The sequence below is a fragment of the Danio rerio genome, chromosome 2 (genome assembly GCF_052040795.2).
Source record: "Danio rerio strain M-AB ecotype USA chromosome 2, GRCz13ab, whole genome shotgun sequence".
NCBI classification, from domain to species: Eukaryota; Metazoa; Chordata; class Actinopteri; order Cypriniformes; family Danionidae; genus Danio; species Danio rerio.
Window position 1 is genome coordinate 10,145,968 of NC_141022.1, and position 16,201 is coordinate 10,162,168.

The window sequence follows — 16,201 nt, forward strand, 5'->3', positions numbered from 1 at the left end:
TCAAGAGTAAGACTTGGTTCAAACCAATCAGCGCTCTATTGTGCATGCGGTGCAACTTCATTAATATTTATGACCGCTTGCAAGACTGCTTTTACCCGTTACAGTGTTCAGACGGCAGAGAGACAACATGTTGTGTTGCCAAGCGGGAGAACAAGAATTGTTGAGATACGGGTCGTCAGTGTTGCTTTTATAATCTGCTGCAGTGCAGGTTTTGTTTTCATTTTCCCTCTATGAGAGCACAGCTGGACTCACATGTGGATCAGTGCACGCGACATGCAACAAAAATACGTGTCTAAGCAACATTTTTTACCCGAGAGCTTTTCTTATCTGGAAATGGTGAATCTGGATTTGCGGCTCGTCTCCTTTTAATAAAGACTCCAGTTGGTGTTGATTGTTCTGTCTCTACAGATTTGGTAAAGGAGTGGTTTGTTTGTTTCTTCAGAGGCAAAGTTAGTTGGTATGGTCAATAGTACTCTTTCAGTGTTTAAAGACAGACCTTAGTCAAATGATTTCTAAGTTACTAAAGTTTACAGTACGTTAATATCACTACAATATTATGGACTGAAAAATCCGCTCTAAATGCTGCTCTCAGAGTGTAAACAACACAATCAAACTACCGTCCTGTAGGATTTGTTACATTTTGTGACAGGACGGCTTTCTAACGCTACCCACCGAGTGAATCCAAGTTACAGAGAAATACGGAGGGGTTTTTTCTCTCATTTGCCCAGCGGGATCAAACATTGCATGAAAAATACATGCTTCCAGCAATTCCTCAAAACAAATATCTTGTTTGTCACGAGGGGCATAAATGAAATTCCTGAATGAAAGAGCCAAACTGCAGTTAAAGTCCACCATTTAATAATTTGGCAAATAATTTGATTACTGAAGTCCATTTTAACACAGTCACTGTCTTTCTGCCCTGCGTCTGTGTGTTTGTTTTGCTTCTGTGAAAATCAGCGTGTGCCCAAACCGACACTCCCATTTTTATGCAAATTTTTACAGACCTTCCCTCATTCCCTCCTTTGACACTTCCCCCTAAACCGAGCTTAACACGCCTAGTTTCCTGACTTTTTCCAAAGTAGAGTTGTGAAAAAACCCTGCTGAAACAAGGGGGGTTCATGGCCCTATAAAGGTGCAGTATGTAAGTTTGACACCCAGTGCTTGAACAACGTATTGCACTCCTGGATCAAAACGAACGCAAGGCTGCCAGAGTACAGGAGCAAGTGATTTAGGTCTTTTTTTAAATAAAAGCAACGGCACCCGATAGAAGGAATATTTTCCATATTAAAAGGAGTTTTCGTCCTAACCAACACCTCGGATTAATATATAGGTACAGCTTCTATTTCTTACAGCCTGACTGTGTGTGAATGAGAGTGTATGGTTGTTTCCCAGCTTTGATGAGTTTGTAGATTCTCAAAGCTGAATTGCAGCAAAAAGGGCAACCACCAACATAAAAAACATATCCCAGAGTAATTAAACCGCTGTGGTGACCCCTGATAAAGCAGGAACAGTCTAAAGAAAGTGAGTGGGTTTCTTTAGGGAAGGAGGGTGTTTGTTGGACCTGTGGTGCAGACTAATTTAAACAAACCAGGGATGTTATTTACAAAGCAATCTTTAGTAGTAAAAGTGAGCTGTTCTACCATTTGTAAACAGGAGTTAATCTTGAAATTCGGAAATGAAACACGCAAGCCTAAGTTGACGTAGTTGGTTAATAAATTTGATTTCCATTGATAATTTTTTTGTGATTCTGCTGTCAGCACATTTACCTATGTAAAGAACAAAATTATTTAATACGATTATTTCATTCATTCAGATCTGGGATGTGTTATTGACCTGATTTTTTAATCAGATTATTATATTATTTTTAATTATGATTAAGAAAATGCATGTAGAAATACAGCAACACCATGAATGATAAACCAACCTGTTTATTAAACCATCATATAGGAATGTAGACAGAGCATTAGGGAATTTGAGAAAGACAATGAGCTGGATGCATTTTTGTTTAAAGGCATAAAAGAAATGAAAGAAATAACATTGGGGTGCACCATAGGAGACATATAAATTAAAACTGGGTATTATTTCAGGCGCTGGGGGCGTACTGCATGACAAGCCTGTCAAATTCATTCTCCTGCGGAAACATAATTGAGTTCTTCAGTTATTAAAACAATCCCCTCACAATAGGTTCTCATATACAAACAGAACAAGGTCCCAGAACACATTAAAAAACCTTACCTTAGCAAGATAATCCTTAATAAAAGGATGCGACTTGTGTGCATCTTTCAGTTGAGACAAATATCGATTTGTAACCTGTGGAGAAATAAGCACAAAATTATGGTGATTCCTTAAGAGTAAAAAATGAATCTTTCAGATACAAGTCACATTTTTTAATCAAAAACTTACATTCAAACACTTTTGGAATTTGTGTGCTATGAAAGAGAGACCCTGATGATTTCAGTTAAGCTTTAAATTAATTAGTTTAGGCTATATATATATATATATATATATATATATATATATATATATATATATATATATATATATATATATATATATATATATATATATATATATATATATATATATATATATAGTGAGGAAAACTAAAAAGTTATGCTTGTAAAGATTTTTCCCTGTCTTAATTTTTGTTAGATAAATTATTTTTATGCATTTCCATATATTTTATTTATATTATTTTATATATCTATACTCAAAACACAAAAACAAAGAAAAATGTTATAAATGTATGTGCTTCTTGATATAATCTCATGCCCAACTGTACTTTTCAATCAGTTGAATGATTGGAATGTGCCAGTTGCAGGAATGTTGTGCTGACAATGGTTTGATTATATTATTAACAGGATTCTAACAAACAAACCGTTTAGACCAATGATTAAAGACAATGCATCATCATGTGTTTGTATGTCTGTATATAAACTGGCCTCGAAGGACTGCCCTTTCAGCAACCAGAATGGACCCTCTTGTGTTTCTTCTGTATTGTTTTCTTGGAATAATGTCTTGGAATAATTTTTGATCCTGACAACCATTTCTGAATAAAACTATCCAACATGGTTTGTATACAATACCTCTTACACACCTTTAGGATTTTTTTCATTATATGCAATTTTCACCAAGAGCATTTTGTATAGTAAGGTATGATTTGCTTTCCAGGAAAACAGTAAATTCCCAAAGCAGGGAAAATAAGTATTGTCACCATTTTTCTCAGAAAACACATTTCTATAGATCCAATTGACTTGAAATGGTCCCTGGATTTTTGTAACAACCAAAGAAATTCATGTATGCAAAGAAAAAAATCTGATTAGTTTACAAAATAAGTTATGCGTAATAAAAATGAAATGACGCACGGAAAAAATATTGAACACATGAAGAAAGAGAGGTGCAACAAGGCAGTGAAAGCCCAGACAGCAGCTGAAATCTCTCAGTAGTTATTCAGCAACCATCTGCCCTTCATCATTGTAAATTAATATTAGTCCAACATCTACATTATCAGGATGAGATGATGATGATGAAACCAGAGTGGACATTTCAGCAAAACAATGATCCAAAACAGCCCAGAAATCTCTCAAATGCTTTTAGAGGACAATAAAGCTATAGAATGGCCCAACCAATCACCTGACTTCAATCCAATAGAAAATACAAATTTAAAGATCAGATTTGATAGACGAGACTCACAGAACCATAAGATTTTTACACCTTGTTGAAATCTGTGAAAAACTCACAGCTAAACTCATGTGACTTCATTCTCCACATAAGAGGCATCTTTAAACTTCTATCACTAAAAAGCCTTTTATATAAAGTAATAAATACATTTATTAATTTGTTTTATTTAAATGTTTGTATTGTTTGGGTTTTTACCAAAATTGGGTTCAAATCCATGTCAACAGCTCCTTTGGAAATGTTATTCCCAGGAAAAAAACATGACGTGTTCAATACTTATTTTCCCCGCTGTACATCTGCAGAGGAATTCCTTAGACAAGGACAATGATATTTATTTGTATTTTTACCTCAAATGGTTTGCCCATATGTTGTGTCAACACAATGAGGTTAATGAGTGTCTCCGGATGGCCACTGTCCTGTAGAAGATGAACAAATAATGACATTAGACAGCAGTTCAAAATGAATCCATGTCAGCTCACTAAATAATTGATATACAGAAACTTGACGAATTCTGGCAAATTCAAGCAAAAATGCTAGTTCTTCCTCGAAGACAGCTAACTTACTGCATCATCAGCATAAGAGATTAATAAGATACAAAAATGACCTGAACAAGTAGGATGACAGTAACTTTGCAATATAAACATGTGATTAAGCTGAACTTAAAGGGATAGTTCACTTAAAAATGAATTTGCTCACTATTTACTAATCCCTGTGTGGTTCCAAACCTTTATTAGTTTCTTTGTCCACAAAAGATATTTTGAAAAAGGCAAAAAAAAAAAAAAAAAGATATATATACATATATTTATAAAAAAAATAAAAAATAAAAAAAAAACAGAACCCATTGATATCCATAGTAGGAAAAAGAAATGCCATCGAAATCAATGGTTACAGGTTTCCAGCTCTCTTCAAAATAACTTGTTTTGTGTTTAACATAAGTCAAAAGGTTTTGGAACAAGTGAAGGGTTAGTAAACAAGAGAATTAACAGTTTATTGTGATGATAATAGTGATATTTTAATCTTCTGCAAATGAATGTCATCCCAAAATTAACGTCAAGTGGGTTCTTGCACAATGAGTCCAAAATGTTGTTGGTCTTTTCATGTTTGTTAGTGAGTTCCAGCTTTCTGTCAAAGTGCTTTGTTATTAGGGATGCAACGATTATAGATTTTGGTTGTACGATTATAGTCTGAGAAATAATGACGGTTATCACGGATATTATGCATTAATTCATTTTAAAACACTACTAGTAAAATCGGATGAAAACATCTTATATTTTTTTCAGTGTTATTTATTGCTGCTCAGTAACCACATAATACGGCACAAAATAATATTGAAAACAAATAATAGTCCATTTCTCTCTTTGTGCTTAAATATAAGTCAAATTTTTGACATTTAAACATACATAATTTTTACACTGTAAATAAATGACAGAACAATGAAAAAATAAATATTAAGAATAGTATTTGTCTAATGCAGAGCTTGAAATAAACTTAAGGGAGCACCATAAAAATTTGGGAGCACCCACCAAAAATGAGCACCACCGCAAATTGTATTTTACAGATTTAATGTATTTTAAAATAACATCAATCAGGACTAACAAAAACCAGAAACAATTAACTAATTCTGTTATCACTTATTGATATTTGTGCAATAATTCCAAAATTAATGTCCAATAATGATAAAATATTAATGATGATGACAATGACAATATAAACAATAAATAACATTATCATGCTGCCTTGAATGTGCTTGAATGTGAATTATGTGCTATAAAATCTCCTGCTATTACTTTGAGAAAAAAAAAAATTATGTTGTGCATCAAACAAAAATGAAGCACTGCAGTATACATTTTGTAACGTTACTATTGTTTTTATACGCATGTCAATATGATACCAGAAAGATCAGACAAAGGAAAGAAAGAAGTTTCACTTCTTTTAAGTTACTCTTTAAAGGTTTTGGTTTCAGTTTGTGTAATTTAAAACGCTCAGTGTTGTTGTTTTTTCTGTGTTTGTGGAGAAAAAGCAGCCGAGTCAGACGGCCCAATATATAAGCAGAGCAAAGCAGCATTCCCGCGATAATCACCTGTACAGTACCGTTCATTTTCATGAGCCGAAGTTTCAGTATAAACTTAGTAAAGTCAAGCTTCTTTAGCAAAGATCTGTACGCTGTTAGACATTTAGCGTCTATTTGCACTGAATAGTGAGCAGTGAATGCCACGCATGGAGATTCGGGCCATTAGACAGCCGATCCACTCAGTGTCTTTCTGCACTCTCTCCAAAAAACACTCAATTAATCTCGGTTGGCAGATCAATATTCTATGCATGTTTGCAAACCTGTGCTTCTTTCTCAAACTTCAGCCGTTTGCAGTTCCCGCGGTCACAGAAGCCCCATCGTAACTAGTGCACCAGAAAAGCGTGAGCGCATGGCGTTGCGTGCGCATCCATCCATTGGAAATTAACTTGCACGAGCTTGCCTCAGTTAACAGCCTCAGTCTCGGTGTATAAACTAGTACACAGTTTGCATAACTTTTAGTTGCAGAAACGCAGTGTTGAGAAGCCTTTACGATTAATTAACTGTGACGAATCTCTATTTGTTATACGACAAAAGTATCAAATCAGACACCATTCAAGATTTTGACATTTGATTATACTGTATTTGATTGCCACTGATGCAAAAAAAAAAGAAAGAAAATGAACCAGACCAAACTAAATTATGATTAATTAAAATTTCAGCGGCACGGTGCAAATGTGATTCACACAAAAATTCAGACAAGAATTTTGTACTGTATTTAATTTTAACTGAAAGTACCTAACATGTTCAGTGTGATGCAATTTTGACGAACAGTCAAAGAGCTAATGTGCAAAACAAATGAACAGAACTCATCAGACTCCAGAGTAAATTTTGACTATGGTCTAGGTTTGGGCTGAGGTTAGTGTGAAAGTCATTTTGAATTCAAGCAGTCAGTTTATACTTGTCAAAAACTGTGCAATGCAAATTCTAAGAAAACTTTTTGTTCCTAACAAAAATTCCTGACATTTGCTATTCTGAAATTAGGTCTCTTACTTTGTCCAGAGCATCCTGTAGAACTGACTCCGCCTCATCCCACTTGTTCTGAGCCATGTGACTGGCAGCCTGACCGTTTAGCAGAAGCAGTGTGGGCGAGTACTTGTCTGACATTTCCTGGAAGATATAAAATGCATCCTGCAACTTTTCTCCACCCTGGTGGAAGAAAAGAAAGACATTTTATTCACAAATGACAAGAATATACAGTAATGACACCACAAAAATATAGAGATTTTATAAGAAAACAAATTTATCTCACACAAAAGGCCAGAACACAAACACACCCTGCCAATCTTAAGGGATAATAGAAAATATTAACAATAATATTATATAAATAAATAATAAAATAATGATTGGGTATAAACAATACCAGAAATAGAATTTAGCATTAATCCCAATACCAAGTCAATCAGGAATTTACTAAAATAATTTGACATTGCCCTTCCCAAAAAATAATACATAAATAAGTAATTTTGAAAGTTTTGTCTGGCAATTTTAGTTGTCTCAGTTTGAAAGTCACCTGAACAATTCAAACACAACATAAATCAAATACGTTGTCACTTTCAGAGTCAAAATGATAAAAAGCAGTGTAAATAATTGATCGCATGTTGAAAACTGATTTGATTACCCTGCATACTCATAATGGCTCCTAGCATGTGCATTGAAACCATACAATATTATTATATTAGTGTTTCCTCTAGGATTTTATCCAGCTGTGGTGGCAGGCCTTTTTTACACAGATCTACCAACTGCCTATGGCGTTATTTCAATGACAAATGTCGTGAGTGCAGTATTACAAGTCGAGATCGCATTTATGTAATAGCCTACGAGCATGTGAATCTCTTTGCTTGCATGCCGATTTCCTCTGCTCATGCACAAAACTTCTTGCACGCCCCTCAAATATACGCTGCTCAAGCGCAGATCTTCTTGTGCGCTTTCAAATAAACGGTGCTGAAGTGCGATTTAGTGCGTTTATGTAGCGAGTTTGTCTCCAATATTTATTAGATTTGCAAGGAATATTTTTAAATGTCTCCAATAGACCTACAGAGCAGTATTAATGCGCCCTGAAGTAAAGTGAAACGGCTATACGTTGTGTTTGCTGGCCTCACGCATCACGCACCTGTCAATCAGTCAGCACATAATCTTAAAGGGTTAAACAAATGACGCACAGCACTACTACGGTTACAGAAAAGTTTACGCTGTTTTAATTAACTTACCTTTAAAAACGTTTTGGTGCGATTATCACCCGCTATTAAAAAAAAAAACAGGACTGAATGTTTTGAATGAAAAGCTGTAATGTAGCCGAGGCGGGATCAATTTTGGCGTGGCACCCCACCATGGAAGAATTAATGTAGCGGAAACCATGAATTATAAATCACGAGACACCCAAACACCAGAAAACACAAAAACTCATATTTACACAGAAAAATAACATCCATGTACAAGGCATTGTGCATGAATTTCAGTTAACAGAAACAGTTCTTAAAAAAGCTGCTTAACATCCAACGGCCAGCAACGTTATTTCAAAGAAAAAGTTGTTGCATTTTCATTTTTAATTGCATTTTAAACAAATTAATTATAGTAACGTGCACCAATTTATTGGTGACAAGAACCGTCTATTAAGAAAGTAAATCAACTTGAATACTCACAATCGCAAGGTTGACCCAGGCTGTAGCGAGTTGAGTCAAAGTAGCATCTTCATCTTGGTCTTGCATCTTCTTTAGCTCTTTTCTGTAAAGAGCAGATACACAACAGAAGAAAACACACTTAAAGGCAATTGACTGAAGACAAGTGTACGTTCTTGCAGGTGTAAGTGAGAAATTAAACTCCAAAATGTGGTGTCAACTAATAATTAAAAGGTAATCTTTATAATACATATGAAATGTTCACACAAAAACTCATGTTACAGGATATCCCGAATCCCCGAAAGCTTATCACTAGAAAAGCATCACAATACCTCACTGTTAAAAATGCTATGATTCCTCATATTTATTAATACTGGTTCTTTAAAACAATAGGGATAGATTAAAAAAAAAATAACTAAACATCGTTTTAGTTTTTTTAGGTACTTATTTGATTATAGTATTAGAACATATTAATAAGTTATCATATCAAAGTCATCATTTTGGAATTGTGATAACACTAAACCCTGATTTATACATGTGTGTCCTGTCTGCGTTGCTCTGCAATTACATTTCCAAAATGCTAGTAAGCAGTGGTGTTTCTAGATTCCAATGCGTCAAATTTCTTTACTAATGTTTTTAGTTTACACTGTGAATGTGCATGGTGCTACTGTAGATATAGCTCAAACTCTCATTCAAAAAAGAAAGAGATGGGAACAGAGAGATTTTCAACAAATCTAATCATAAAACAAACACAAAACAAAAGCATTTATCTAGAGGTGTTTTAGGCCCCGTTTACACTAATGCGTTTTAGTTTGAAAACGCATAAGTTTTGCTACGGTTACGCCAACCGTCCACACTACGCCGGAGTTCTCGAGCGCCGAAAACGGAGCGTTTCGAAAACGCTGGAGAGGCCGTTTTCATTCTGAAACGCTGCTGCTCCGTCTCAGTGTGGATGATGGAAAACGGAGACATCTGAAAACGGAGGCGGGGCTGCAGACGTTCGCCTCTCTGATTGGGGCTTTTCCTGAATATTAAGTAGCCTAACACACAGTTCAGTCCTGAATCTTCTCCGTGTAAGTTCAGACTTCGCAAGTTTGATCAAGGCTGCAGTCTCTTCTTCTCAGTTTGATATGAAAAAGCAGACTATACCGAGGACACGGGTAAATCTTCAAAGGGAACAGTGTACTTTATAACTTCATTCACATCACCCTGGCTTCGTTGTTTCACTTTCTCAACAATAAAATGTAAACATGATTTAAGGAACTGCCTATTTTCATTTTAATATTAGCAACTTAGACAGCAGACATGTTGAGGCGCCGTGCTGTATAAGATGAGCGTCATCTTCACTGTCTGGATATTTATAACAAAACGGAGCCGATAACAACTGCCTCCTTTCAATTTCAGTGAAAATACGAAACACAGCCTCTCTTTTGCTGAGTATCAGTTTTAAGAATCGATAATGGCCATTTTAAAAGTATAACATACAATAAGTTTATACATTATAGGAAATAAAGGCAAGCGATCAGTCAATATACAGAATGTACGTGGTTACATTAATCATTAACTTATCTTTGCGCTCAGCCAAAACACGTTACCTGAGAACAAGTAATAGATTCCAATGCCCAAAGTCAGGGAATATGTCGTTAGATAAAGACAACAAGATGAATGAAATATCCCGTTTAATAAATATAGTGAGATTAGATCCAGCGGGAGATGCTTGATGAGAAGTCCGACTAGCAGAGCTCTCATCTGGGTACATGGGCTGCAGCGCTTGCCCGAGAGCGTCTGTGTGGTCACGTGATGTGCGTTTTCAGCGTTTTGGTGTGGACGGAGAGCAGTTCAGAAACGCTGGGTAAAACGCGAGTGTGGACGCGGATCGTTTTCATTCTAAAACGCCGTTTTAAAACTAAAACATACTAGTGTAAACGGGGCCTTACAGAACTGGTTAAACATTTCCACAGCTCTTGGCTCCGCCTAAATTTATTACCTTTACCAAGCAGACCAATCACAGATCTAGTTCTATGCATAATCACAATATGTAGGGAATTTTTTTTTTTTAAGGTGCAAATCAGGGCTCTTTTCTTTGTACCACACTTAAACAATCTTAGTTCTAATATGATCTGGCAGACCCTGGATCTTGTAAGCTTGATAAATGATCTTTGGCTAATTTGGTTCTTCAAACAAGTTCAAGAATCAGACTAAAATGTCGGAATGAACGGATCTAAGATCGCTACATGTGTTGTGAAAGAGTTTTATCGAAATCATGATCAGCAATGCAACGATTGGCAGATGGCACAGCAGAATGATGACGTCATATGATTAATCTTTAATATCCATGTGAACAAAATTACATAAAACCCACTGTGAACAGTTTAAATATGTCTGCAATTTTGTGAAGCACCAAATCACTGGCACATACAGTAGCTATTAAAATCTGTGTATGACACCCATAAATTATTATTTAAAAAAAAAAAACAAGAATATTGGCCATGTCTATTATCATATGCTCTGAGAAATGGTACAAGAGCTGGGTTGGCACCTTTTAATCACCTGTTTCCATTGAGAGGTACGGTATGGTATGCTTTTATGTCCGTTTCCACAATCAAAAGCTACCAAAAAGCAAACTGTACTGTAGCACTTTTTGGGTACCATTTCCAAATTGTACCAAGCACAACAAAAGGGTACCAAAAGGAGATTGACGCTCAGCTGAACACTATTGGTTTACAGAGAAACTTTTGGACTATTATGAACTCGGCATGACGGAATTACTTCTTAACAAAATATAAACTTTACATGTGCTGATGAAGAATAAAGATTTGTACTGACCTTCCTGTATATGTTTTGTATCGTTTATAAACCAAAAAAAGGCCTAAATGTATGTTTCATGTTTTTTTTGTTATTGTTAACATTTCAGAGACTGCAAGTGTGAAATGTGTGATGAAACGTGTTCATAAATGTTTTATTTTATTTATATATATATATATATATATATATATATATATATATATATATATATATATATATATATATATATATATATATAAAAAAGGGCAGACGTTGCAGTAGGCTGCTTCGCATTTTCATTGATCTGCAGCTATATTCAAATCCTGTTCATAAAAAAAGGTTAGCAATTAACATTTTTACATAAGTATTTATGTATATAAAGCATTTGTTTAAGTTAATAAAAAGTGCTTCTCATACGATATGAAAAGTTCAAGTGACAATGACGTCGACTGCAGCTGTCTGTAGAGCACTATACCTACCAAAAGGGTTCCATCAGTACCATTTGGCCAAGGAGACCCAAGCCTGATAACCCGTACCGAACCGTACTGTACCACTCAGTGTAAACGAGGCATTAAAGTACACTTTTGTATCTAAAAGTCCATATTGTTATCTTAGAAAATTAGTCTATATGTCTACATAGTCACTAATAAATGTTTTCTTGAAAGCCCATGAGGACCACTTCTGTAATGGTTTTGTATCTCTTTTTCTGAGTGTAGATTACTAAACTTTATTTTTTATTTAAATATTTAATACATTTTTACACTTTTCTCAAAATGAATACAGTATATATAACCTATAGGATACAAGAAAGTGTCAGCAGTTGGTTCATTCTGTACTTTTAGCTGACCATGCAAAGGCACTCGATGCATAAGAAAAACACACAAAGCTAAATATCAAATAAAAATCACCTTGCCATATCAACTCTGTCCAACTTTAGTAGAATCTGGACAGTCATGGCCATGCTATAAGAAAAATACAAAACAACCAATATAGAGATTAGTAATTCAACTCAATTTGAGATTATCTAAACAATATTTGAATAATTCTCTGTTTGACAGGCTGGACTCACCACTCCAGACTCTCTCCCTGATGCAGAGTACGTAATGCCGCATCTGTGTTCATTTCATGCAAGTAGATGGAAGCCGCCATCAGCAGGAAGGTGGTGTTGGAAACATCGACACTCTTAGATATCTTTTTATCCAGGTCTGCTACTATTGCATCCCTAAAAAAGCATTGCGCCATCAGAACAAACTGCTAAATTCATTTTTACTGCATACATTTAGGTTTTAAGCAGGGTTGCACAATATTGGAATAAACTAACATCGCAATTAAGTTTTTCAGCTATTTATAATACGATGTGGAAAGAAATCAAACTTTTAGATTGTTTGGGATCACTTTGTCGAGCAGTGCATCTGCAGAAAATGTAAGAAGCCAATTACAAGCACAGAAAAATTCAATAAAACAGGGGTCACCAATCTCGTTCCTGGAGGTCCGGTGTCCTGCAGGGTTTGGCTCCAACTTGTCTCAACACACCTGCCTGGGTGTTTCAAGTATACCTAGTAAGACCTTGATAAGCTTGTTTAGGTGTGTTTGATTAGGGTTGGAGCTAAAATCTGCAGGACACCGGACCTCCAGGAACAAGTTTGGTGATCCCTGCAATAGAGTAACAATACAAATCAAATGTACATTAATTTATGGTCTACTAGACAGTCTAAGGCCGTACTCACACTAGGTACAGTTGCCTTGAACCGGGCCAAAGCACGCTTGTCCCCCCTCCCGTCTCCCCCGACGGCCCGCGCTCACACCATATCGGGCCTCGGCACGCTTACGTCATCGCTGCTGCTCTGTTTAGTGAAGCGCTCTCTATGGCAAGCCTTTTTAGCATTTAAATCTTTGTTTTGACTCCATAAATATATTTAGAGATATCTCTAAGTATATTTTGACTAGTCATAATTATAATTCGACTAGTCAGAATAACAATTAGAGATATCTGCAATTGCAATTGTACTAGTACGAAATCAGATTGGAGATATCTGCAAATATATTATGACTAGTCGTATTCCTCCATTGACTTCCATTGAAAAATATTTGCAGATATCTCTAAATGAGTTTTGACTAGTCACAATTGTAATTAGAGATATCTCTAACTGAGTTTTTACTAGTCATAATACATTTGGAGATGTCTTTAATTCGTCATATTTAGAGATATTTACAAATATATTTGAAGATATCTCTAATTAATTTACTAATAGTCGAATTACAGTTGTAGATATCTTGAATTGGATTTTTGACAAGTCAAAACTCAGTTAGAGATATCTGCAAATATTTTTCAATGGAAGTCAATGGAGGAATATGACTAGTCATAATATATTTGCAGATATCTCCAATCTGATTTCATACTTGTACAATTGTAATTGCAGATATCTCTAATTGTCATTCTGACTAGTCGAATTATAATTATGACTAGTCAAAATATAATTAGAGATATCTCTAAATATATTTATGGAGTCAGAACAAGGTTTAAATGCTAAAACGGCTTGCCATACGCTCTCACTCAGTAGCACAGTGTAGAGTTCTCTAGTTATATCCTTTCAGTCGTTTGTTATGCAGTGACATGCAGTCAAATATTTCGCCAAACAGTCCTCAGGGATGCGGTGACACGCAGTCAGATATTTCACCGAACAGATCCGCCACTTTTGGCGCTCATAAACAATCATTAAGCTCTCGTGCTGCAGGAATGAGGAGGTCTGCTGAAGGCGCGCAGCTGTCATGCTCACAGCATGTTTGCACAGTTTGCGTCTTTAATAAACTATGGCAGTTTGCGATCACTGAACAGTAAGAATGATTAATAAATCCATATGAAACAGCCCCTTAAAGTCACGTCTCGCTTTCGGTTTCGGGCTTTGGCGCGTTTTGCGCTCACACACAAGCGTACCGCGCCAAAGCCCAAGTGTACCGCGCTCAGGCACAGCTCTTCCAACCGGGCCAGGGCCGGCCAAGTGAACCGTGCTTGAGCCCGATTCAGTGCACTCACACTTCTCAAACGATCCGGGAAACAGACCTGGGCACGGTACGGATGGCATAGTGTGAGTAGGCCCTAAGGTACAGAAATGTAATAACGAAACGTAAAATAACACTATAGTTTATCATATAAAAAAAATACAATTCATTTTTGATAAAGCTACAAAATGCTATTTCGTGTGACTGAATGCTTGAAATGCTCACACATACAACTGATCAACTTTTAGTCTATTACGGTTAAAGTTTAGGATTACTCAATGATAATCCTGACTCTATCGCACATGCTGTAATGAGTATATGTTGATGCTGAAACAATATATTGTGCAGCCTTATGTTTAATCTGTTCATAATCTAAAATAGGGCTGCCCGATATTGGAAAGATTTGACAGTACGAACTTCTTTTGATGTGATGTAAATTGCAATATGAATGCATATAGTTAGCTTTATTTGGAAAGATTTCATTTATTGAGATCAACAGGGACTATACAGTGCATCTGCATAAATTATAATAAATTACAAGGAAACAAATAAATCAACAGTGCTTTAGAAAGCCCAGACAACCATTGTAGAAATTGAACAATCAAATGTAAAATATCATAGTCAACATTCGATACATAATAATAAATTATATTCAATAATATTTTTTAATCATTGTTAAATAATCTAATCCTGCGATGTGACTATTGCAAATACACACATTGCGATATCGATGCTCAAACGATATATTGTTCAGCCCTAATTTAAAATAATGAATCACAAACATGACAGCTTAATTGTACAAACCTCTTCCCTTCACTGGACAGGTACTCGGCAAACATTCGGACAGCCTGCAGCTCCTCAGTAGAACTGGGCTTTATGTCATCCAGTACCACACCATACTTCCTCTGAGAAAACAACAAAAATTGTCTTTATTAACATTGAATTATTGATTTTCATTCGCAAACTAGTCTGGGGTACCAGTTAGAAGTTTTAAAAGAGTTAATAGGTGCAGTAGGTGATTGCCTTTAGAAACATTTTTGTTGTGCTAGTTGAAAGTCCCTTCACTTACCAATAATAAGGATAAAAAAAAATTATCTAAATGTATTTATACAGTTGAAGTCAGAATTATTAGCACCCCCTTTGAATTTTCTTTTTAAAATATTTACTAAATTATGTTTAACAGAGCAATGAATTTTTCACAGTGTGTCTGATAATATTTTTTTTTCTGAAGAAAGTCTTTTTTGTTTTATTTCGGCTAGAATAAATGCAGTTTTTAATTTTTTAAAAGCCATTTTAGGGGTAAAATTACTGGCCCCTTAAAGCTATTTTTTCCATAGTCTACAGAACAAACCATCATTATACATTAGCGCCTATAATTTAATGTTCATTCAGCTTTTAAAGAGACAGTATTTCAAAGAATCTTGGACTAATCAGCAAAAAAATATTAAACAGCATTTTACCATTGATAAAACACCAAAAATAAAACTTCTTCTTGATAGTTCTTGATAGAAATAAATAATACTAATATATATATATATATATATATATATATATATATATATATATATATATATATATATATATATATATATATATATATATATATATAGAATGCCATCAAAACAATATCAAAGCAACCCTGACGATCAGAACTTACCTGGGCAATATAAGCTCTGTAAAGGAAAATGTTCTTCTCTGATTCCTTTTCTGGCCCTGAAGTCTGAAAGAAATGTGAAACAATTACATGTGGCTGTTTGTCATGTTTTGCTAATTGCAGGCGTGTTCAAATATTTAAAGTTAAGCACTGAATATAGCCACTTTGAATTACTTAGCCGTTAGCGTTAGCTAACAAAACACTCTCAATCCTAAAAACACTACAGCAAGAAATGTTTCCGTGTCATAGAGAATATTTATTTGCAGCACGCTCACCTTTACTTTCTGAGCTTCGTTAATGCAGTGTTGATAACTGCCTATGTAAAACGCGTTTTTCACATCGAACAGCTCATCCACTTCGCTTTGCTGAGACGCCATGTTTGTGAAGTGTCAACTTGTC

At 35.3% G+C, this 16,201-nt stretch overlaps 1 protein-coding gene across 2 annotated transcripts; it reads right to left on the reverse strand.

Moving 5' to 3' along the window:
• Window positions 1-1,910: 1,910 nt before the first annotated feature.
• On the reverse strand, window positions 1,911-16,201 carry cope (COPI coat complex subunit epsilon). Of its 2 annotated transcripts, none has more exons than XM_087239294.1 (10): window positions 16,078-16,193; window positions 15,806-15,868; window positions 14,269-15,053; window positions 12,218-12,777; window positions 12,057-12,110; window positions 8,389-8,470; window positions 6,740-6,895; window positions 4,026-4,094; window positions 2,236-2,310; window positions 1,911-2,131 (listed from the first exon to the last, which is right to left on the reverse strand). In XM_087239294.1, the coding sequence occupies exons 4-10, from the start codon at window positions 12,388-12,390 to the stop codon at window positions 2,084-2,086; spliced, it is 657 nt and encodes a 218-aa protein (XP_087095420.1). In that variant the 5' UTR covers window positions 12,391-12,777; window positions 14,269-15,053; window positions 15,806-15,868; window positions 16,078-16,193; the 3' UTR covers window positions 1,911-2,083.

Bases quoted from the DNA above. Each gene is read 5' to 3' on its own strand.
- cope (XM_087239294.1), bottom strand. From the start codon at position 12,390: ATGGCGCAATGCTTTTTTAGGGATGCAATAGTAGCAGACCTGGATAAA. The intron at 8,471-12,056 runs GTGATTTTTATT...TGCTCTTTACAG, and splicing joins GACAGAGTTGATATGGCAAG to AAAAGAGCTAAAGAAGATGC. The intron at 4,095-6,739 runs GTAAGAGACCTA...CATCTTCTACAG, and splicing joins TACAGGATGCTCTGGACAAA to GACAGTGGCCATCCGGAGAC.